Below are 24,877 nucleotides of genomic sequence, written 5' to 3'. Positions count from 1 at the left end.
AGAAATTTGATAGCTTATGAATTTATTAGCTTAAGGTTCCCTTTTTAAAGCATATCAATTATACATAAATTTTTTTTAAAAAAAACTTTAAATTAAACTTACTACCAATGACCCATTAGCGAAGGTCCCATGACCCAAGCTTCATTAAAACCTTTTCAGTGAAAATTCAATGAAAAACACTTCAATAAAGAAAAAAATAGTATTTGGTCTAAATATAACCCGAATTACATATGTTTTTTATCTTTTAAGATTGTCGGGTTCGACATACGATCTTCAAGCCTGCTAACTGTCTTTTTCGAGTTTGACTTTTATTTTTTTTAGGGTTGATTTCTTTGCCTCCTTCAATACAAATTTTGCTAACTTTGTTCATAATTGACTTCGTTCAAAACTGACTTCGTTATTTGTTGTCTCATTACACATTGACCTTCTATTTTAACATGTAACCAAACTCGAGATAACTCACAGTTATTTTAATTGTTAATTTGAATCGTGGATCATATTTTGGGTTTTCAAGCTTCTATTTTGTAATTAATCCTCGTGGAATCGAGTTCAACAAAGGATGCACAAAACTGTTCACACCAAACTGTTATAATGAGATCACCTTAAAAAATTATTTGAGATTTGCAGCTTTTTTATGCTTGTTTTTTACATTATTTAGCCATATTCACCAAATCATTAAGAATATAATTAGATCCCACGAATTGTGAAAAGAATATTTATAGTTTTGGAGGAAAAATATTAGACTAGTCATTTGAGATAATGAAACACACTTGTATATGCAAGTGTTTTTTAGACTAGTTGTTCGTGTTAAAGGTATTAATTCCACCTATCCAATCTTTATTGACACGTTAAAACAATGAGTGGTACAATGGAGTGTGAATATCAAAACTTGTTATTTAAGTGTGCGTGTGTTGCAGTGTGTATATTCAAGTGGTACTGGTAGACGATTAAGAGCACTCACAGTGGGGACTCGATAGGGGGACTCGAGTTACCCCCGAGATTGGGTCACCCACTGCAGCCTCGTCTACCTCAAGTCTGCCCTGATCTATCAGGCTTGGCCTGATGTCCGTTGGTGAGCGCGCGTGCTAAGCACGCGCCTATTTAAAAAAATTGAAATTTTGAAAAACGGCCGTTGCCGATTTTTATTTTAATTTTTTTTAAAAAATCGGTCATTTGACCGTTCCTTCCTTTTCCTTTTTATTTATTTCTTTCTTTCTTTCTCTCTTCTTTAAGTACTCTTATCTTCTTCTTCTTCACACATCTTCTCCTATATTCTCCAATTTTCTTCTATCTAATCTATCAAATTCTCATAAGGGCCGGTGGAAACTAGATAATTTTTAATTATGTTTTTAGGTTTTAATTAAGTAATTTTAAATTATGTCTTTAGTTTTTTTTTTAATGTAATTTTTATGATTTTTAACATTAATGAAGTTTAATTTTAGGTAAATTGTGTTATTTAAATGTGCGCAATTAAAATTAAATGAAAATTGCAAAAATCAAAACTAAAAAAATCAGGTCAGCTATCATGTCATCCCACTGCAGCTATCATGTGACTCATGTCATCCCACTGCAACCTCCTTGACCCAATGTGGCCCCCCCTCTATCAGGTCACCCCCACTGCAGATGCTCTAATGCTCAAGACTTGAAGTTTTGAGTTCGAGTCCATCGTGGTAAGATCTTTAAATTTCTTTATTTACTTGTGTAATATTTTATCAAAAACAACTAGTCATAAGTGATAGTTTTTAATTTATAATGATTACCTTGAATCAAAATATTTAATTATATATTGACATTTTTTTAATTTTTTTTTTTGAATTATATACTGACCTTGAACAAACTAAACTGCATTATAAATCTATCTAATATAATTTGAAATCACAAATTAGTCGCAAAATTTGTTAAAGGGGGTAGGTGTTAAATTCACTATTTATGTTTTCCTTTTCTCATTGCGTAATAACCCTAACTCTAAAAACAATAGGTTTAATTTTGGTTGTAATTTATTTATTACCCAATAGTATAGAACATTCGCAAAACGTGTAGTACAACTGTACAACGTAAGTGAAGTCAAAGCAATATAGTATCTCATCTCATTTGGCATTTATTTATACATTCACACTATATTATATTCATGTCTCAACATATTAATGCATTATTAATGCATCAGGTAAGGACACTACATATTCATATAATGGATTATTATTGCATATATTAGGCAATATAACACATCAAATACTGATAAATATAATTCTGAATAATATATATATATATATATATATAGAGGTCGTTTCTACAAGAAAGAGAACTTATACAAGAAAGGAAGAAACATTGAACATGTCAGTAATGAGGTTGAATATATCAATAATTTTATTGAACGTTTGGGATTTTTGGGGTTCGAAACCTGGGATACCTTCAACAAAATTACCGATATGTTCATAAAAAATCTGGATGTGAAATTTAATCTTAATTATTGATCGTTCAATGGATAATGATCAATGACTGAGATTGTTTCTCTATTCTATATATGTAGGGTTAGGTTCTATGGAGAAATTATTTTTTTTTTCTTCTGAAAATTAGGAATGTTGAACATGTCAATAGTTTTTTATGAACATAGCAATAATTTTATTGAACGTTTGTGGACGTTTGGGGATCGAATCCTGGAGATGTTCATCACAATTATTGATATGTTTATCAAAATTCGGATCACGAGATTTATTCTTAGTTCTGGACCGTATGATGGATCATGATCAATGGATGAGATTGTTTTTAAATATTTGTCTTTCTCGATAATGCCAATTGTTATTATTGTGATTTTATTTTAATTTTTTCAGCTCAAATATATTCAATTAAAAATTATACTTTTATTATATTTATAACTGTTTATATGATAATTAAGTTAAATGCTACTCCCTCTAAAATTATACTATATAAAAGAAATATAAAAATATTTATCGTGTATTTATAAGTACAAATGCTATTCCCTCCATCCAAATTCAATAGGTCAGAGTGTTTGGATACATATGTTAAGAATAATATAAACTTGTTCTTATGAATTTTTCATTTTAAGAAATGACCTATTGAAATAAGATGTTTAAATAAAAAATAATTCAAAAAGTGTTATTAAAATAGAACGTTTAAATAAAAGATATCTATTGAATTGAAATGGAGAAAGGAGAAAGTAATATAATGAAATAAAAGATCCCGTTATAATGCTGAAGAAGGCTTATTCGAATCATTTTATTCTGCTTTTTCCTTTACTTTTTCATGAAACAAAATGAAAAATGTAAAACTAGATAGTATCTTGATTTGCTAAACAAGCAAACAAATGATGCATAAAATCCGTTGATTGAGAAAATAAAGTAAGATTTCATTAATTGTACATTAATCTAGAAGATGAGGAAAATCAAATAGCAGGTCTCATTATTCATTACTGGGCAACAGCTAACATAATTGCACCAAACCTCACTGTAGAGAACATCTCTCCCTCAAAACCTTTTTGTTTTTTTTTTTGGCTCACACAAAGAATTAAATTCAAGAATCTGTGTGTGTGAGTGACTGAGTGGGAGACCGACTCAGTGAACACACGCACACACACAGCACACAGATGGAAGATGAAGATAATTCACCTGAGTTCACGTTAGCAGAGGTGATTCCTGCTGTTCCTTGTTGCTAAATGTGATATGTTTGTTTTCCTCGATTTCTGTTTTTTTTTCTTGAAGTTAAATTTGTAAAGATTTCACCTTTACTTGGTTAAGATGTCAACAAACCATTTTTTGATGGCCCCTTCTCATTTCGGTTGTTTTTCCTGAATATAATCCTATGCATGCTGAAATATCAACAATCAAGATCATTTTTTTTTTACGAATTTGGAGTTAGTTTTATTTTTTTTCTGCATTTTAGTTTTGTGGGGTTTTGAAAAGATGAGTTCTTGCAATGTAGTTCCGTAGCTATTTGGGTATTGTAGTTGGATGTTTGGCATCTGGCCCAGATAATTGTTCTCTACCTTTCAAGAATATGTTTTTATATATAAATTTGGAATCCTTTTTTGGTTGAGGTAAGGAGAAATATTTAATTCACCTTGATTTATAAAGAGAACAATGAGATATATATAGATATACAACTCCTAAACTAGGAATATATACATAATATCAATTACAATTCCATCAAAAAAGCAACACAATATTTGGGATTATTTCTTGCTATCATAGGCCTTAGTTTGAAGCCGTTGAGATGAGGAACGGCATAGGCTTGCTACTGGATATGGATTTATAATTTATTTTTTGTGACTGGAAAATATGAAAAAATTGATGAACTTTGGCAAATTGCCTGAAATTTGATGATCTGTTGCTGCTGAAATTGATTTGACTGTGTGAGCAGATACTCCAAATGGAGAACTTATTCAAGGAAATGAGAGAGAAAGCGACCGGAGAAGAGTTCTGTCAGGAGCTTTCGACTAAATTTAAGTGAGCTCTTCTTTGTGGTATTTTGTTGTACTAATGGATTTATGCAATACATTTTTCTGCTTTTGTTTTGTGACATCAGTGAGGAACTTATTTAAGTTTTGGGTTGATTGGTTTTCATGTGTTTCTTATGCAGTGGTTCCATTCACCGTTCCGAAAAACCTCCTATAAAATGGGAACAGGTAGCTTTCGTTTGTATAGTTCATAGTTTATATCTTTGAAATTTGAATTTGTTTTGCGGTTAATTTCAGGTTCAAAGTTGGTTCTGCGATAAACAGACGAATTCAGCAGCTGTTGTTGTCCCATTTAAACCCAAGAAAGGAACTGCTGGTTCAAAGACTGCTATAATTAAAAAGAGGAGTAAAGGTTGCAACTTTATGCTCCTTCACAAGATATTATGTTCATTCATACAAATTGCAAAACTTTTATAACTATTTTGCTTTGCTGTTTTTAGTTTGTAGCTCATTTACTGATGTTAAAACAATGAAGTTTTAACTTTGTTCCTGCCCGAGAACTACAATCTCGTTAACATATACAGCCATCTTCGTCGATCTTGGATTCGTAAAACTGAAAACTAGAAATAACACATTTCCTAGAGAACCTATCTAAGACTTCCTAGTTTGGTAAATGGACTCGATGAAGATACTAAGTACTTATACTGTTAGCTTAGCATGTTATAAGCTTCTCGATATAGCATGTTTTGGATGTTCTGAGAAGCAGAGTAGTTTCGTTTTTTGACTTTTCGGAGATGATAAATTCTGCAAATTTATGCAGTGCCTACAATTCCTGCAAGTGAAGCAGCTGTTGAGCTCCAAACCTTGATTTTCGAAGCTAGATCAGCAAAGGATTCTGCTTGGTGAGCATTCAATTTATGTTCATAGAAATTCTATTTTTCCACCATCTTTCCCCGATACATTGACGAGGATCCATATAAGCTCAACTTTCTATTCTTAGGTTCGATGTTGCTTCCTTCCTGAGCTACAGAATCTTTCACTCGGGGGATCTGGTAAGATCTTTCACCTTTGTTTTCCTGTTTGTATTAGTAGCTGACTTCTTACCTTGAGAAATCTTTCTTGAAATTAAATTTATTCTATAGCTAATATCCCTAAATCAATTTTGAGTCTTAAAGGCAATGGTTCTCGAGAATAAAACTTCCGCAACATATAGGTTCTGGATGTAAGATCATGTTGCATTTTTCTAGAATGTTGTAGGGAATAAACATATATCGATTACAGTGAATATTTGGTGTTTTTAGTCGAGGAGAATGTTCACCTGACGAGTAATTTTAGCTTCCTAGAAAAACAGAGTGCATGTCTTCTTGCAGGCTCTTTGGCCCTCGCGCTTGTGAAGCCGATACCTATTATAAACCTTTTCTTTGTGTATAATCTTCTCATGAAAACATCTTGGTGCTTATCAAATTCCAAATATGTAATTCAGACGTAAAGCTAATCAAGAGACGTGGAGAAGGAAAGACACTTTGGGATGCTCTTTATATGAAACCCGAAACTATAATAAACCCCTCTTAGCATACTGACTATGTTTTGTCAAAATCCTTAAAATCGAGAATTCAAGTGACTCTATTGTCATATTCGGGTAACTGACACCAGCAGTTGGCTTCTGATCTAAAAACTTAACCTCAGCTAACAATTCATTATATTAGGTGAAAGCATACAAGGAAAAGGAGAAGACGAGGAAGCTTAAATACGGACTTTTAAACACAATAGTCAATCCTTCTGTAACATGCATAGGTCAATAGGGTTTATTCATGTGATAGCTATCCATCATCAGTTCTTCAGAGACAATGACATAAATCTTTTTCGTAAATATGACAGCATGTTCGTGTGAGATTTTCCGGCTTTGGCAAAGATGAAGACGAATGGGTGAGCGTTAGCAAGGCAGTAAGGGAGCGCTCAATCCCTTTGGAACATTCGGAATGTGATAAAGTCAGTGTCGGAGATCTCGTTCTCTGCTTCAGGGTACCACCTAGTTTTCTCTCTTCTCGTTGCGTTTCTCCTCTGTTACTTCAACAAATCTTAAAATGGCATCTAAAGTTGACTATAGAAAACTTAGTTGATGTATAATGGTAAGTATTCTTCTCCAGGAAGCCGAGGACCATGCACTCTACTGTGACGCGCATGTTGTGGAAATCGAGAGGAAGGTGCACGACAGTAGCATATGCACGTGCGTTTTTGCAGTCCGTTGGGACCACGACAATGTTGAGGTGTAAATATTTCCTAGAAGGGGATGATTTCATGTTGTCTGGTTCCTGGCTAGTGAAAATCCTAGAAATATCTTGGTGGTTTTTTGTGTTCCGATTCCTAATGTTTTCGTTTATCTTGATTGCAGGGCAAGGTTACAGCGGAGAAACTGTGTTACAGGCCAACAAAACCGGCGGCTAAAGACAGCGAGGAGTGTAAGCTTGTGCCGTTGCAGCCCAGCGGGGTGCAGAACTTGCTGCAGCTGTTATGAGGCTGAGGAATCGACGGAGTGCATCATTTTAGGTGTGACCATACAATCCTTCAAATACTCACTCCAATCTATCACCTAAAGTAAAAATGCTCTTTTAGAGGAAAGGAAGAAGTTATTTGAAAGCTTGTAACTGTTTGCAACTGTTGATGTTAGAGGGAGCATGTAATCTTGAAACTTTGATCAACACTCTTAATAAAACTCTCTCTCTCTCTCTCTCTCTCCTGCGTGTGCACCCAAATTAAATTCTACTTATGATTACTAAATCTTAATTATGAATTAATAAACTCAAGAGTAATCTTGATAAAAATAGATCATCTCAAGGCACTTGGTAGGTTTTATCATTGGAACTAATTTTACTTGATTCATATGAATTATATTCCATTGATAGAGTGAATTGAAAATATTTTTATAATAAGACTAAAAATATTCAATTACACATCTTATCAATCATGAAAACAAACACCCCCCAAATAGAAATTGATGAATCCAAATTGATTTGAATGCACAAATGTACAATTTTTTGTCTTACAACTGTTAGCTAAACTTGGTTTCAGGCAAATCTTTCATAGTTCTAACGTAGGCTATTTTTTGGCCCTCACACACACACACACACAGTTATGAACATGAAGAGAATAATGGATTTCCATCCAGAAGAGATGTCCACAGAGAGCAATATAAACACTGGTTAGTCAGCAATAGCATATAATCTAAATGAGCACTTGTTAACATTTGAATTCGACGAAAGACAAAAGAAAAACAAAGACGTTAGGCTCCTTTTACGCAACACAAGATCCTAACACTACCTTTTGTACTGTGCCTACAACTACTACGCTTGTTTTCGCTGGAAAACTTCTTGCACACCACCATTACCCTCCTGTACACGGTTCCGATGTTCAAGTCGTTCAACCTCAGGCGTCGCCGCCCCCTCTAAGAAACTGTACGCCCATAGCAAACCGATGCAATGTATAGATTTTTCGCCCATTTCTCCTGTAAAATACCAGAACCCGTTAACACGTATAACGGATTTGGGGTGTTATTCCACGGACCAACCCAAAATGACAGTGGACCAAACCTTGACATGGGTGCTCGGAAACGTGGATGTACGCAACGTTTCCTGCGTTTCATCCATCGGCTTTCTTCTCGGCACGCTTAGGGCAAAAGCAGCCTGGTCAGAAGTTGCAGCTGTCGCAGTTATACGGTATCCATTGTCCCAACGTCGGTGGATGCCCTCGCTTGGATATAGAAAATCAAGTTCCACAACCTATCGGATTCAGTGATGTAATTAGGAAACACAAGAAACATAAAATACAACGCCAAGTGTTTCAGGCTGGGGAGGAAACCTGGTCCGAAAATCCAGCACCACGAGACATAACCACAGCCCATCTAGTCCCTGATGTAGCCATGGAGGTTATGTAGAAACCTTCCCTCCACTTTTTGTTTATCCACTTAAATGGAAAAGAATCACTAACTTTGTAGGATTGTTGCACATACTGTGTCCCTGAATTGGATTTGTATATCTGAATGAACATATATAAAAATATATAGCAGAAACTGTACATTTAACCTTAGACTAAAAAAGTTCACCTCTCGACATAACAATTAAGGAACTACCGTTGCTGGCTCCTGCGACTGCACTGATATAGAAATTCTTTTCCCATTGTTCCATTATCCATTCCTGTAAGCACAACAAATAGAAGTTATTGTGCCAACAGCTTCAAATAGAATCGAACAGAAAGTACTGAAAACATATATTCACAACAAGCATTAACTAATGTACCTTGTGAAGAAAGAAAGGTGACAGTTCATATACTTGAGCAGAGAAGCCGGTACCAGCATCCATTATCAATGCCCACAAATTTTGGCAAGATGCTACGCAACTAATGTATAAGCCATCTTCCGTCCCCTTCTCAATGTGCTGGGAAAGCCTCACATCCATCACATTATAGTGATATCTTCAATACAAACCCAAGAAACGCAAATTTTAGATTTGACAAAAGAGCAAGCAAAATAATACATTTCTCCAATACTAGTTAACAGTAAATCATAAACATGCAAAATAAATGGTGAATTACATTAAAAAGGAAAAAATATAATACAAGAGAAGACTTTGTTGCAAATATTGATAGTATCCAAGTGGAGTACTAGGGAACGAATACCTTTGTTTCATAGGTCTACGAGCATTATAAATGCTAACCCACTGTGTTGCAGGCAACCCCATTCGGACTTTCTTTTTAGGCTGTTCATCTTCCTCATCTTCAAAAGTGAGCCTGCCTCTCTTGTGACCAACCTGATAAATAAGCTTCATTTTCAACATAGACAAAGAGGAATTAGACATGCAGACAAATGAAACTATATAAGAGAGAGTCATGAGATATATTCAGTGAAGTATAAAATAAGTGATAATAGGCACCTTCTGTGCACCCTCAGTTTTGATAGGTCTGATATCTGGATTTGGTCCAACTATCCCATCAAAGAGAGATATACATTTTGCGTAATTAGGTTCCTCATCAAACTTCAAATTTACCACATATTCCACAAACGATTTGAAAGGTTGTGGACAGAAGCAGCAAAGTGCCTCTGGCGGTGTCGCCATTTTCTTCTTGCAAACAAGAAATCCTTTGTTTTCACCCTATTGTAAAGCAGAATCATGTCAGGGGGGCAAAAAACATGCTGACATAAGTAAATGTCTGGAAAGTCCAAAATCAAAACTTTGAACACCACAAGGTAAACAAAAGAAGACCTGGTATCCTTGCCAAGGCAGACGTCCTTTCAAAAGGAAGACAAGTGTATAAGCAAGAGATTCTAAATCATCTCTCCGACTACCCGTTCTACCTAAATGAGCATGAACACTGGCATATCGAACAGTACCCCTGAAACCCATATTCAAATTCTAAAGATCAGGAAAACCAAGGGGGAAAATGTTGCAAGCGGAGAAATATACAAATGTCCTTAAAACCTCAATGTCATGCATGCATGTACCTGAAGACATCCGGCCGTTGATCATATTCAACATGCAGACCCGTATTGCCATCTCTCCATCTAGTAGCTGATGCAAGTCACTCTTAGCAATGAAATATACCCAAAACAAAAATAAAAATAGGTATTTCATCAAGGATATGCAAGACATTTACCTAAACCAAGATCAACCAGGAATAACTTTTTTTCATCAGAACTTCCTACAGAACCAAGCAAGAAGTTCTCAGGCTTCACATCCCCATGAACATATCTGCCATTTTTGCAATACAAGTGAAATAATCATTAGTAAGTCTGACATCTACAGGAAAGCTCACAAGTGAAGCTATATTTACATACTACTAGCATGATATTTATTATTTCATGACATTGAAGAGATTCACAGAGAAAAGATCTACTATAAAATGCTTATATATTCGCTAACTAAAGTAAGTACCCTGCCATTCGCCACTACTAGCTTTCCTTGCCAAATAACTCAAACTATGTATCTACATCCTATGATAGCTCCGGAAACTTAGTCATTATCTATCTATCTATCTATCAGAAATTCATAACTGCATAAATCTGGTTATAAGAATCTCAAAACAAACATGACCAGTGAGCATCATGGAAACACAAATACATGATAATGTTATATAATAATAAATAACCAAATAAATCGGTCAAGGATTAATAAATTATCATGAAAGGATGCCTAAGTATTATAATGTCCTATTTGTATACCAGCTTCAAACCGGACAAAAGAGAAACTATTCTAACACCTTCGCATACCAAAAGATATTTGCAGCAACAGTAATACAACTAACAAGATAGAAACAAAAACTTCTTATCAACTTCCACAGATGAAACAAGCCAATGACAGACACAGAACTATTCAATTGGTAATGCTCTTAAACCATACATGCAAAATCACTATTTTTTTATGCAGACAAAGAAAGCAAATTAACATCAGAGAAACCACACTTGCACATGGAGAAGAACCCTCACCCTTTTGAGTGCATTTTCTCTAATATAGAAATTGATTCGATGGCAATGCAAGCCACCATTTCAACCGACATACTGCAATTTGACAAGTTACAAGTTTTGATAAGATGAACAAATTTAGGATAATCAAAAAACAGAAGAACCAAAGAACATACTTACCTGTGAGAATTATTATTCCAAATATCCCACAGGCTTGGTCCAAGCATATCCATGACCTGTCCAACCCAAGTGCCCGCTTACAAATATAGAACTTTAAGGAATAGTAATGAAGAAAAAAAGACCATACATGCAATATGCTTACCATAACATAATAGTCACCCTGTCGTCCTTTGTAGTGAACTCGTGGAACACCATGGCTTCCTCCTAAAGTACTGTTAATGATGCAGTACAAAAGATAAGAAAATTGATAAAGCAATTGTCTAATCGATGCAGAAGAAACAGAAATGCTTACTTGTAAACTTGCCACTCATAAGGTGGACCATAGTTACATCCTTTACTATTGCGATGTTCAAATTTTAAGGCCACCTATGGTGATCAAGCATATGTCAATTTGGTGCAAGAAAATATTTGGTCAATTATGATATAACACAAATATAATGTGCACATATGTACCTCTATGGCTCCAGGCCCCGTCCTTTCATTAACGTTACCACCAGTGATACGGCGACCAACATACACTTGTCCAAAACCTCCCTTGCCCAGCTTTTTTTCAAGTTTGTATGTTGGTGAACCACCAACCTGAACCTATATAATTCAAAATAGGGAATGGAATTTATCATTATATGATGACATAAGAAGATTATTTCACTCACAATCAGCCAGCAAAAGTTAATTTAGTATATGACAGAGACAGTTGTTTTATAGTCAAATTAAAAACATTAACTATATGCTTCTTCTTTTTTTCCTAATTCCAGCATGACTGTTGTTCAAAATTCATGTTTGATGTCATAAATACAAAAAACAGTAACTAGGCACGATTCTGCAAGCATTAACCAAAGATAAATGATTTAGTAACAACTACAATCCCAGAAACACAATTATACTGAAACACCATTTATAAGTTATAACATTATTAACCGATCCTATACCGCTGCCATAAAACCATTTCTAGAGGAAGACAGTAGTCACAAGCAAACAGCTAACATATTACTACGCCAGTGCTTTTTGAACCTTCCAGTTAACACTTAACAGTCATATCAATGCTTTCCAGATTGGTTGCGCTAGATGGCTTTGTATAATCTGAATATTGTACTTATTATCAATGCCTCTAATATATGTCTTTCAAGATTCATGTTTTATCTAAAACGCATTGATCATTTTCAGATGCCAAATGTAATCTGTGATTAAAAAAAATCAATTCTTCAACTTCCTAGGCCATTAAAAAGCTTCAAACATTTTGTTAAATATAACAATCTATCATACCGAATACATGCATGCAGAAACCATCACCATCTTCTTCCCATAGGATTCAAATTTCAAAACAACATACTTAAAAATTCTCACCTTCTCAGGGAGAGGCGAAGGTAAATCATCGTCAGCACCATTCGCCTTGTCTGGGCTTTTGCCGCCGCTATCATACTCATCCATTGATTTCTCGCCGACCTCCTCTCTCTCCTCCTCCGAAACCCGCTTATCTTCTTCAACCTCCTTGACTTCAGGTGCTGCTGCCGCTTCCACTACAGTAACTATTTTGTCATCAACAGGTGCCGCAACTGCAGCCGCCGCCGCTCTCCTCCTCCTCGTACGCGTAGCTATCGCAGCGTTTTCCTCTGCCGGCTGCCTACTTCTCTTATTGTCCTGATTCTGATTCTTACCGACGTTGTCGCCGTCCTTATCCGGCAGTGGCTGGTCCTGCTTCTGGTTCCCTCTCCGGCCTCTGCGCACTCCGCCACGCAGCACCGGCATCGTTCATCCTCCAATTTTCATCACCCCTTCCCTGAATTCACAAAAAAATCAGCCCCAAGAAAGCACCCATGTCCTGATTCCGGCGCGTATTGTTTCACTATCCAGTTCACCGAAATTAGGACTGAATTAGATACTTGAACAATACAGAAACAGAAACAATACGTACCAGGAATAGAAATTGAATTCAAGAAACAAAGCGGTGGTCGTCGCAATGCACTGAGAAAAACGAGAATTGATCAGCTGCTCGATCGCTAGGGTTTTGAAACGGAGTGCAAAAATTTAGGGATCTAATAGAGAAAGAAAGTGATTGGATTTTAGAGAGAGATAGAATCGGAAACAACAGTAGTCGATTTTGGTTTCGCGAGAGAGGGGATGCGAGGCGATTGTGTATGTACGTACATTTCTGAAATGTATAGATTTAATGAAATAAAATAAAAAAAACATTTTTGCTGCTCTTAATAGATCTCCACCGTCGATTCAACGAATCATCGGTCGGGATATAGTCCGGGAAATTTTGGAAATAATGGAGAGGAGACGAAGATGAAATGACGAAAATGCCCTCTGTGCTGCATGTTACCATTTGCCACGAAGCAGGGGGCCAATAGGGGAAACCAACAGATTGTTCAATCTGGGCCGTTGGTCTGCCAGATGATGGTGCATAGGGGGTCCACGTGTATCTTGCTGCCCACGCAGATATTTTGTAACGCTTTTTTTTTTGGGTGATTCTATTCATAGCCCCCATTTTACTCCACATAGCCCCAATTTAAAATAATAATAATAAATAATTATAAATTTACTAATTTACCCTATAATCCATAGCCCCAAATCAAATATCCTATAACTCATAGCCCCAAAATTAAATACCTACAATCCACACTATCAAAGTACGAAACAAATCTAAATTTGGGAAATTTACTTGACTGGGTTTTCTTGGTGAAGGCACTGGAGGCTTAAATCAATTTTCATAGCTTTTGATGCTATCCTCGTGCTCCAATTCACTATATGTTAACGTGAGAGGAATCCCTCAATTTGCCTCTGTAAGGGAATTAATTTCACAAATAATCAAGAAACAGTACATTGATCTTGAGAATTAATTTCACAAATCATCAGATTAATTATCTTGTTAGTTTGAAAGGGTTCTGCTTCGCTAATGTTCTATAAATGTGAAAAATGGTCTGTCTTTAGTTTGTTCTTCTCTTTATCTTTTTTCGATTCTTTCCATGGTTGACTTGGTTTACAGTAATTGGAATGCGCAAGTCTTTTCCACATGATCTATGTGAATAAGATTATGTTTTTTAATTGATTTTTATTTTCACAATGGATTGCAGAGAAGATGAATCTGATAAAAAGCACTTACTCAGATGTAGAGGTGGATGAGTTACTTCCATTTATGATGAAGAGAGAGAAGGTAAAGCACAAACGAAGATTTGCAGAATATTTTGTATGTTGATAGTGTGTATTGTAGGTTAATTTGAGACTAAGAATTTTAAAATATTTAATTTGGGGGCTATAAATTATAGGATAAATTAGTAAATTCATAATTATTTATTATTATTATTTTAGATGAGGGGCTATAATGAGTAAAATAGGGGCTATGAATAGAATTACCCTTTTTTTTTAATATTAATTTCCTTTTCGACGGATAAATTGAATCCGACCCGGCCCGAGAAATATGTGGGCTGGATATGAAGTTTAGTGGGTTGGACAATTGGGCTGGTGAAGGACAGGTTGTCATACAGTCGTTCTCTGCTCGCTTTATTCGAAAAAAAGTATACTCCCTCCGTCCTCTATCCAATTTGTCATTTTGGTCCGTCCTCATAAAATATATCCAATCTATTATGAATGGAAAACTTGTGCCATTTACATATATCTACTTTTACAAGGACGAGGGAGTATTCAGTTTAAAGTAAGGATAATTTTAAACATAGCCCCCAATTTTCTCACTATAGCCTCTTATTTAAAAATATAATAAAGATAATTATGATTGTACTAATATACCCTCGTAACCCCATTTAAAATTTGTAATAAATTAAAAGGTTCGTAAAAATTATTTTTCAAAAAATATTGCGTACAATCTCAAACTTTTTATAACCCCAATTCAAGTATTTCTACATAACTTATTTTTATAGCCCCAACTAAAAATTTAAGAACATGAATAATAGAGAAGAACATAAATACTTTTTCTTCCCCCGCAGGTCTGCCCCCAGCCTCACCGGCCAACTACCGAAATCCGCTTCTCCCGATGAAACAATGCCAACGCGCCGAAATTCATCCGGCGCGAGAGGTCCCAGAAAGAGATAATCGGCCCTGACCATCACATGAATTCTCGATTACCGGCGCTCCTTAAATTGGATATGTGTTGCCCTAAGCGATGTCCAAAATTCGATTATGAGGACACAACTCGTGAACATCTATCAATCTTTAATTCTTCTGCGTACAAGTTTTTTCTCCTATTAATTGTTCCATGGATGTACATCACCTTGGCAGAAAGAACTTGACAGAGTAATATATGTCAATTTTTCCCACTAAATTGAGTATACATGTCAATAACCTCAAATCTAACTAATCAGTTAGGCTTTTGAATCTTCTTCTCATTCAAGCTATGAGATAAGCTTTATCTCATAGTTGACATCCTTTTAGGAGAAAGTTTCATAGAATACAAGTATTTAATCACGTATTTATTGAGTTTTGCAAGGCATATAGGAGGTACTATAAACACGTATTTAATCATGAGTACATCCTAACCAGTAGTTATAACTAATTGCAAAACTAAAATCTAGTTTACAATACCTTGGAGTGAGAACACAACTACCTAAAGTTCAAATAGGTTTCTCGCTTGATATACATTAGCAATTATTGGTTGAAAATGCGGCAAGGAGTTCACAATTTGGTTCTGCTTTATGTTGATGTTCTTCTTCCTGCGTTTGTTCTCTGTGTCTGCGTCTGTTCTTGCGTCTATTCTCTGACGTGTTTTATTAAAAGTTTGAGTTGGGGCTGTACTGATAAAGTTATTAGGGTTATTTATAAGTATTTTCAATATTAGAATCAAGATGGGGTTATACGTGATTTATCTATTAAGAGATTGTACGCATTATTCTTCTTTCATATTAATTTTTATAAACTTTAATTTATTACTGTTGTGGAATTGTTCGGGAAGACAATCAACGCAGCAAGAACGTAAAAGAAAAGAACACGGAGGCGATTTATGTGGTTCGGATTTTTCAATCCTACATCCACGGTGCAGAACAATCAATTCTATTCCACTATGAACACTCAAGAACTTTACAATTACAATTGAGAACACTCAACACTAGAAGAAGTGTATAGCCTACAAATCTATCAAGATTGCTATAATTCCTCACTCTCAACTAGTTTTCAGTAATAGAAATTCTTCAGCTTCAACTCAACAACTAACCTAAGTATTTAAACAAAAGAAATAGCAGTTGAGAAGATTTGAGCTACGCGCCGACTTCTGGAATGAGGAAACAAATCCGTTGGATCTGTTGTAACTAACCTAAAACTGAACTCCCTTAACTCTTGCATATTTGCTAACAGATCCCCCAGCAATAGACTAAACACCCGTGCATATTTTACCCGTCAGAGGAATCGAACTCCAGACCAGAGAAATCAAGATACCAGAGGAATCAATATGTCAGCGGAGTCAAAGTCAGAGAACTCATGCCAGAGGGATCGAATGCCCGAATGCCAGAGCAGCGAAGTCACATCACCAGAGAACTCAAGTTCAGAGGACTCAAGTCCAGAGCAGAGCAAAGCATCACCAGAGAACTCAAGTTCAGAGCAGCGAAATCTCCATTCCGCTGGTGACCCATTTCTCTGGCGAGATCAGAGAACCTGTGTAGACTAATTGTATGTAGATACTTTACTCACAATTCTCCACCTTATCTAATACAATTAGAATACACCGACTACCTGCAAGAATTAGACAAACAACTTGCTCTCCTCGAGAGAGCTCATACCAATCAAAGAACAACACTTTTGGAACTTAACAGTTGGTAATGCTTTAGTAAGCACATCTGCAGCATTATCATCAGTTGAGACTTTCTTCACCACCACATCACCTTTTTCAACTAAATCTCTCACAAAATGGAATTTAACATCTATATGTTTAGACCTCTCATGAAAAGATTGATGTTTAACAAGATGAATGGCACTTTGACTATCACAAAGAATAGAGACAACCTGTTGATTAATGCCTAACTCAGATAGCATACCTCTCAGCCATATACCTTCTTTCACTGCTTCTGTAACAGCAATAAATTCAGCTTCTGTAGTGGAAAGAGCTACCACAGATTGTAGTGTAGATTTCCAGCTCACTACTGTTCCATAAAGTGTAAATACATATCCAGATTGGGACTTCCTTGTATTTGTACTTCCTGCATAACCCGAGTCAGTAAAGCCAACTAAAACTTGTTCTGAATTAGTGGCTCCACCTTGAAACATAATTCCTTTATTAACAGTTGCTTTCAAGTATCTTAATACTCCTTTTAAAGCATCCCAGTGTGCCTTACCAGGATTTGACATGTACCTGCTTACAAGACTTACAACATAAGCCAAATCAGGCCGAGTACAAAGCATAGAATACATGATGCTTCCTACCAAATTTGCATAAGGAATAACACTCATGTCTTTAATTTCTTCAATAGTAACAGGACATTGCTTATTAGACAATTGAATATGTTGAGCTATAGGAACCTGAGCAACTTTTGCTTCATTCATATTGAATTTTAACAAAACTTTCTTCAAGTAATCAGATTGAACAAGCATAAGTTTCATATTTTTCCTATCTCGCTTGATATCCATACCAAGAATTCTTCTAGCAGTCCCTAGATCTTTCATATCAAATTCAGCACTCAGTGATTGCTTTACTTTATCAATCTCATTACTAGAACTACTAGCAATAAGCATATCATCAACATACAAGAGTAAGTAAACAACCACAGACTCAGCAACTTCTTTCAAGTATACACATCTATCATGCAATGTTCTCTTGAAACCTATACTTATCATGAATTCATCAAACCTTTTATTCCACTGTCTTGGACTTTGCTTCAGTCCATACAAAGACTTTTTCAAGAGACATACCTGACCTTCACAGCCAGCTACTTCAAATCCTTCTGGTTGATTCATGTATATAGTTTCCTCTAACTCACCATTTAGAAAAGCTGTTTTAACATCCATCTGTTGCAATTCTAAATCTAGGTGTGCAGTTAGAGCAAGTATAAGTCTAATAGAACAGTGTTTAACAACAGGAGAAAAGATTTCATTAAAATCTATACCTTATTGCTGAGAGAAACCTCTAGCAACTAACCTTGCTTTATACCCGATTACCTCAATACCTTTGTGAACCTCCACCTTTTTCTTGTATAACCATCTACATGTTACACATTTCTGGTTCTTAGGTCTGTCCACCAAGATCCAAGTCTTATTTTTCAATAAAGACTCTATTTCCTCCTCCATAGCTTTGATCCATTGCTTTCTTTCAGAGCACTGAATTGCTTCTTTATAAGACCTAGGCTCTCTGTAATTTACCTCTTCAGCTGCTGAGAAAGCAAAGCTAACTTGATCTGCTTCAGAGTATCTGGCTGGAGGTTTGATGACTCTTCTAGCTCTGTCTCTGGCTAGATGATACTCACTGAGGTCCTCAGTATTAGCCTGTTGTTGATCATCTTCTTCCAGTTTTATACCTGTCACTTCTGATATTCTAGACACTACATCATTAATAGGAGTGTTATCACTAGTTTTATCAGTGTTTACTTCAACTCCTCTACCAGTAAACTCAGTAGTAGATTGCTCATTAAGAGGCATTATATTTTCTTTAAACACTACATCTCTACTGATTAGGAGTTTTCCCTTTCCAGATTCTATGCACCAGAGTCTATACCCTTTAACCCCTGTTGGATATCCCACCATAACACATTTCAATGCTCGAGGTTCCAACTTATCCTGCCTAACATGCATATATGCTAAGCATCCAAATTTCCTCAAATTTGAGTAATCTGCAGCCCTACCAGTCCACAGTTCTTCAGGGGTTTTAAAATCAAAAGCACTAGAAGGACATCTATTTATAAGATAAGCAGCAGTGGTAACTGCTTCTCCCCAAAATTTAGGTGGCAAACCTGAGCTAGAGAGCATACACCTAACTATCTCAAGGAGAGTTCTATTCATTCTCTCTACAACCCCATTCTGTTGAGGATTTCCAGGTACTGATTTATGTCTTTTAATTCCCCTATCTTTACAGAATTCTTCAAATTTTCCAGAGGTGAATTCTAAGCCATTATCAGTCCTTAAACATTTCAACTTACATCCCTTTTCATTCTCAACAGCACTACACCACTCAACAAATTTATCAAAGGCATCAGACTTGTGTTTTAAAATGTAAACCCAGACTTTCCTAGAGAAATCATCTATTAGAGACATGAAATATGCACCTCCACCTATAGTGGTGGTTTTGGATGGGCCCCACAGATCACAATGAACATATTGAATAGGTGCAGATGAAACATGTTTGCCAACAGGATATGGGAGTTTCTTGCTTTTACTTAATTCACATGCATCACAAGTGTTCAGTTTTTCATCAGCAGATAAACTCAATATACCCTGTTTCCTTAGTTCAATTAACCCTTTTTCACTAACATGCCCAAGTCTCTCATGCCACAATTCAATATCACACGTAGAGGCAATTTCAGACTCACCAACAATAGTTTCAGCAACTAAATGATACAAAGTCTGTTTTCTGGTTCCTTTCAACACAATTTTATCTTCCTTTAAAACATATATATCATTAACACATGATTTAAACTCATAGCCTTTCATTTGTAGTGATCCAAGGGATATCAAATTCCTTTTTAGACTAGGAATATATCTAACTTCAGTTAGGAGCCTTACAGAATTATCATGTAGCTTTAACTTGATTGAACCAATGCCTCTGACAGGGCAGACTTGGTTGTTCCCCAAAACTACAGATCCCAGGTCCTTCATCTGCAAATCAACAAACCAATTCAAGTTAGGACACATATGGAAAGAACACCCTGAATCTAATATCCAACTATTCTCAGTAGGGCTGAGCAAAATCAAACCGGAACCACCAAATCGAACCGAACCGAACCAAACCGGGCGGTTTGGTTCGGTTTATGTAGAGAAAACGGTTCGGTTTGGTTTGAAAAATTTCAAACCGCCAGAAAACGGTTCGGGTTCGGTTTGAGAAAAACGGTTTGGTTTATAAACCGAACCCGCCCGATTTAAATATAATTAATAAATATTTATTTTTAAATAATTAATTAATAAATATTTAAAAATTAAATTTAGAATTTTACACTTTACATTAAATTCAAAAGTACATAAGATTTTTATTCTGTGTTTGTTCTTTAATTTTTACAAACTCTTGATTGCAGAAGTAAATGGATTTATCTAGATGTGGCAATTTTTGCTTATTCATAGTACTTTAATTTTTGCTTATAGTTTTTTTTAAAAATAAAAAAAAATAGTTTTGGCCAAACCGAACCGAACCGAACTGAAAATTTACGGTTCGATTTGGTTCGGTTTTGACCAGTCAAACGATTTGGTTTGGTTCGAAATTTTTTAGGCGGTTTGGGTTTCGGGTTGGGTGTTTCGGTTCGGTTTCAACCCAACCCGCCCGAATGCTCACCCCTAATTCTCAGTTTTAGAAGATGTGATGTTTAAAGCTTCAGCTTCTTGGATATTTTCAGCAAGGTCGGCAGTGTCTGATGAGCCTTTTTGAGCTTGTTTTCTTTTCCAGCTGTAGCAGTCTTTCTTGATATGCCCTGGTTTCTTGCAGAAGTGGCACTTCTTGGTTTCCTTCTCATCATCCTCCTTCTTCCCTGATCCTCCCTTCTTTTCTTTGAAGGGCTTCTTGGATTTTGCTTTGTTGAACTTTGCTTTGACATTGAGGCTTTCACTTGCGGTTTCTTGTCTACCATCAGATGCCTTTTGCAACTCCCTGGATTTCAAGGCATTCATGACTTCATCCAGGGAGATAGCAGTCTCCCTCCCATACAGCATGGCATCCCTCATGTTGTCATAGGATTTGGGCAGGGCACTCAGGAGCTGGATTGCCTTGTCTTCATCTTCTAGCTTTACATCAATATCAGCCAAATCATCAACGACTTTATTGAATTCATCCAGTTGATCAGATAGATTCTTCTCCTCTGAAACTCTGAAGGAATACAGCCTCTTCTTCAAGAAGAGTCGATTAGCTAGAGACTTAGTCATGTAAAGACTCTCCAGTTTAGCCCATACTGCAGCTGCAGTGTCTTCTTTTGACACTTCTCTCAGCACTTTATCTCCCAGATGTAGGATGATAGTGCTATGAGCCTTCTTTTGCATTTCAGCGAACTTCGCCTTCCCATCTCCTTCTTTAGGTGCCTTTTCTTGAGTCAGAACATCATCAAGGCCCTGTTGAATGAGAACGGCCCTCATCTTCATTCTCCACAGGGAGAAATCATTCTTCCCTGTGAATTTCTCGGTGTCGAATTTAGCAATCGACATTTGGTAGTGAAAAGAATGGCGATTCCTCCGCCGATCAAGAACTCCTCCGATTCAGACTTCCTCCAATTCAGAACTCGAACAGTTGGTGTGCGTCGATCTTCCGCTTCCCACAGACGGCGCCACTTGTTGTGGAATTGTTCGGGAAGACAATCAACGCAGCAAGAACGTAAAAGAAAAGAACACGGAGGCGATTTACGTGGTTCGGATTTTTCAATCCTACATCCACGGTGCAGAACAATAAATTCTATTCCACTATGAACACTCAAGAACTTTACAATTACAATTGAGAACACTCAACACTAGAAGAAGTGTATAGCCTACAAATCTATCAAGATTGCTATAATTCCTCACTCTCAACTAGTTTTCAGTAATAGAAATTCTTCAGCTTCAACTCAACAACTAACCTAAGTATTTAAACAAAAGAAATAGCAGTTGAGAAGATTTGAGCTACGCGCCAACTTCTGGAATGAGGAAACAAATCCGTTGGATCTGTTGTAACTAACCTAAAACTGAACTCCCTTAACTCTTGCATATTTGCTAACAGATCCCTCAGCAATAGACTAAACACCCGTGCATATTTTACCCGTCAGAGGAATCGAACTCCAGACCAGAGAAATCAAGATACCAGAGGAATCAATATGTCAGCGGAGTCAAAGTCAGAGAACTCATGCCAGAGGGATCGAATGCCCGAATGCCAGAGCAGCGAAGTCACATCACCAGAGAACTCAAGTTCAGAGGACTCAAGTCCAGAGCAGAGCAAAGCATCACCAGAGAACTCAAGTTCAGAGCAGCGAAATCTCCATTCCGCTGGTGACCCATTTCTCTGGCGAGATCAGAGAACCTGTGTAGACTAATTGTATGTAGATACTTTACTCACAATTACAAATTTTAAATAGGCTATAAGGGTATAATAGTAAAATTATAATTATTTTTATTATTATTTTTAATAAGGGGCTATAATGAAAAAATTGGAGGCTGTATTTAAAATTACCCTTTAATAACGTATTTGTTTTAACGAAAACCTAAATAACAGTGCTTGATATGATTCTAAAAAAAGTGTTTGATATGTGCAAAAAATATCTTATAGAAAATATCAATAGTTTATTAATAAGTTTTCTTTTATTTTTTTTATAATATAAACAAATCTTGTAAAAATCTACATAATGATGGACTGAAATTTGAGACTGTTTAACATTATATATTAATCATACTATCACTAAATTAACACACACTGTTATATACTTCATCCGTCCCTGAAAATTGTGATCTTATTATTATATCGGTACGTCTCTAAAAATTGTGACATTTATTTATATGGAAATAACCTCATAAATTTTTCCTTTCACTATTTATAAAAAGATGTGAGACCCAATCTCCACTCAAATACAATTTTTTGGAAGAGAGGGAGTATTTATTTAAGATTGGAGTTGTCATTCTATTTGATGGAGCCTTAAAGATAACTGATGGGTATTGACATCGATTATAAAAAATAAGAACATAAAAGTAATGGATATTGATATGTAAATATACACATTTTTAATTAATTTATGAAGTATACATAAATTTAAATTTTCGTATGATAACAAATAAACTTTTAATTTTTTAAAGTCAATCAAACTAACAAAATAAAGCTAAGCGGAAACACTGCACAAATTTAAACTAAAAAAATAAATATAAAAAATGAAAATTTATGCACCATTCTCTTTGAAATTTTTTGGGATTTTAGTAAAATCATAATAAATTAAAAGTCTAAGTATTATCATACCAATATTAAATTCATGAGGACTTCATGAATTAGTAAAAAAGTTTGTGAATTTATAGCCTAATAACCAAAAGGAATATCTGAGAGAGGAACACATCTCCTAAACTCCAACCACTTTCTCAAGTGTGTTAGTTTTGATATGGTTGACTCTAATGTAAGAGGATGTATGACTAAGCTTATAAGTTCTAACAACTTATAAACAATTTTCAAGAGTTTTTAAGTTGTTAAAAGTGCTTAGATAATGACTATAAGTTAGAGAAAAAGAATCATAATTACGTAAAAAATCGAAAATAAATGAAATTAGAAGAGTATATGTTTATTATTTTTGTAGATTGAATATTATTTTCAAGACTATAAAAATGAAATTTATGATTGAGGAACTTATTTGTTGAGAGATTATAAGTTGTTGGAGCTAATCTTTGCAACTTATTATAAATTTGTTTAGAAGATAAATTTGTCAAAAATATTTTAAGAGGTTATAAACTCATACACAACTCATAGCCAATTTTAAGAAGTTCATAAGCTTAGATAAAGACTCCGTAAATAGTTTCTCTTGTAACCTAAGTTCTCCTCTTTTTTTTTTTCTTTTTTTCTAAAAGATGATCAAGAATGATTCTCATTTTTTCCTATGCGATGACTTTATTTCTCCACCTAATAATCGAGCATCGCTTCGTTGCCAGCTCGAGCTCTTTTTTTCAACTAAATCGCAATACGCTATACTTCAGAGTGGGGTATAGTTAGGGGTAAGCGAAAAATAGTCAAAACCGAATAATTGAATCAATCCAAACCGAAATATTAAAATATGGTTCGATTTTTTCGATTTGGTTCGGTTTTATTTTGCAAAAGAATTCAATTTTTCGGTTTGGTTTGGTTCGGTTTGGTTCTGTAAAAATCAAACAAAATCGAAAACCGAATTATATTTATTAATAATATATATACATATATAAAAAATATATATACATGTTAATATATAATTTTGATATTAAAATATGTACATATGTATATAATTTTGATATTAAATACAATTTATTTTACTTTTTTCTTTTTTTTTCTTCTTCAATATTTCGATTTTTCCTTGACTATCGATTTGGTTCGTATTTTATTCTAATAATTTTTTCGGATAATCGGTTGAGTTCGACTTAAAGAAAAAAATTTGCTTGGTTTGGTTTGATTTTAGCAAGAAATCGAACCGAAAATAGAATGCGCACCCCTAGATATAATTTAATTTATTTTTGAAGTTGGGCCTAATTATAGTATTTTTTTATAAATGGACTTAATACCGCCGTCGTAGTTGGGTTTATTATGATCAAGCCCATGTCGATAACTTACTTGGAATATTGAGTATTAGATGACAGAATATTGAGTATGATTAATTACATTAATAAATACATTTCATCAGTACTTTGAACCATTAAAATGGAAAAAAATATTTACGAGATTAATCACTTAAAATAAAAAACAGATGATATATATAATCATATATATCCAAAACCCATATCAAAAGCCCGTCTAGCTCAGTTGGTAGAGCGCAAGGCTCTTAACCTTGTGGTCGTGGGTTCGAGCCCCACGGTGGGCGCTCAAATTAATATAGTACAAATTTTGATTTTGTACCTTTTATTTATGGGCTCTCTAAACGGATTCTCTGTTTTGTAGTACTGTTTTTAAAACTATATATTGATTATTGGGCTTTATTTATGGGCTGTCTAAACGGGGCATTTTTTGGGTGTAGTTTTCACTTTATATTAATCGACCATTTTCTGAATTTACTTATTCACTTATGTTTAATACTCTCTCCGTCCCA

The 24,877-nt window shown here is 35.2% G+C and overlaps 2 protein-coding genes and 1 non-coding gene across 4 annotated transcripts; 2 read left to right on the top strand and 1 right to left on the bottom strand.

Moving 5' to 3' along the window:
• The first annotated feature begins 3,216 nt into the window (after positions 1-3,216).
• Positions 3,217-7,141, top strand: LOC130992496 (protein SAWADEE HOMEODOMAIN HOMOLOG 1-like). Its single transcript, XM_057917148.1, has 9 exons — positions 3,217-3,643; positions 4,375-4,460; positions 4,594-4,639; positions 4,709-4,823; positions 5,232-5,313; positions 5,412-5,463; positions 6,290-6,433; positions 6,559-6,678; positions 6,804-7,141. The coding sequence occupies exons 1-9, from the start codon at positions 3,602-3,604 to the stop codon at positions 6,924-6,926; spliced, it is 810 nt and encodes a 269-aa protein (XP_057773131.1). The 5' UTR covers positions 3,217-3,601; the 3' UTR covers positions 6,927-7,141.
• Positions 7,142-7,591: 450 nt separating this feature from the next.
• Positions 7,592-13,277, bottom strand: LOC130992495 (casein kinase 1-like protein HD16). 2 transcript variants are annotated; one of them, XM_057917146.1, is made up of 17 exons: positions 12,955-13,277; positions 12,387-12,819; positions 11,496-11,627; positions 11,335-11,408; positions 11,185-11,254; positions 11,043-11,098; positions 10,887-10,958; positions 10,058-10,152; positions 9,906-9,972; positions 9,667-9,796; positions 9,337-9,555; positions 9,083-9,225; positions 8,704-8,878; positions 8,511-8,601; positions 8,267-8,424; positions 7,999-8,187; positions 7,592-7,913 (listed from the first exon to the last, which is right to left on the bottom strand). In XM_057917146.1, the coding sequence occupies exons 2-17, from the start codon at positions 12,786-12,788 to the stop codon at positions 7,854-7,856; spliced, it is 2,133 nt and encodes a 710-aa protein (XP_057773129.1). In that variant the 5' UTR covers positions 12,789-12,819; positions 12,955-13,277; the 3' UTR covers positions 7,592-7,853. The 2 variants fall into 2 exon arrangements, with proteins under 2 accessions (XP_057773129.1, XP_057773130.1); XM_057917147.1 differs by having other exon boundaries at positions 9,083-9,213.
• Positions 13,278-24,579: 11,302 nt separating this feature from the next.
• On the top strand, positions 24,580-24,652 carry TRNAK-CUU (transfer RNA lysine (anticodon CUU)). Its single transcript has one exon. It is a non-coding gene; the product is annotated as a tRNA-Lys (tRNA).
• The last annotated feature ends 225 nt before the right edge of the window (positions 24,653-24,877 follow it).

Source organism: Salvia miltiorrhiza, chromosome 7, assembly GCF_028751815.1.
Source record: "Salvia miltiorrhiza cultivar Shanhuang (shh) chromosome 7, IMPLAD_Smil_shh, whole genome shotgun sequence".
Taxonomy (NCBI): domain Eukaryota; kingdom Viridiplantae; phylum Streptophyta; class Magnoliopsida; order Lamiales; family Lamiaceae; genus Salvia; species Salvia miltiorrhiza.
Note: the sequence above shows the minus strand (reverse complement) of the source record. Positions and strands in the feature narration are given on the sequence as shown.

Coding starts and splice junctions, on each gene's coding strand:
- LOC130992496 (XM_057917148.1), top strand. CDS start 3,602: ATGGAAGATGAAGATAATTCACCTGAGTTCACGTTAGCAGAG. Junction 3,644..4,374: donor CTGAGTTCACGTTAGCAGAG/GTGATTCCTGCT, acceptor CTGTGTGAGCAG/ATACTCCAAATGGAGAACTT. Junction 6,434..6,558: donor ATCTCGTTCTCTGCTTCAGG/GTACCACCTAGT, acceptor ATTCTTCTCCAG/GAAGCCGAGGACCATGCACT.
- LOC130992495 (XM_057917146.1), bottom strand. CDS start 12,788: ATGCCGGTGCTGCGTGGCGGAGTGCGCAGAGGCCGGAGAGGGAACCAG. Junction 10,959..11,042: donor TGGAATAATAATTCTCACAG/GTAAGTATGTTC, acceptor GTCAAATTGCAG/TATGTCGGTTGAAATGGTGG. Junction 9,226..9,336: donor AAACTGAGGGTGCACAGAAG/GTGCCTATTATC, acceptor TTGAAAATGAAG/CTTATTTATCAGGTTGGTCA.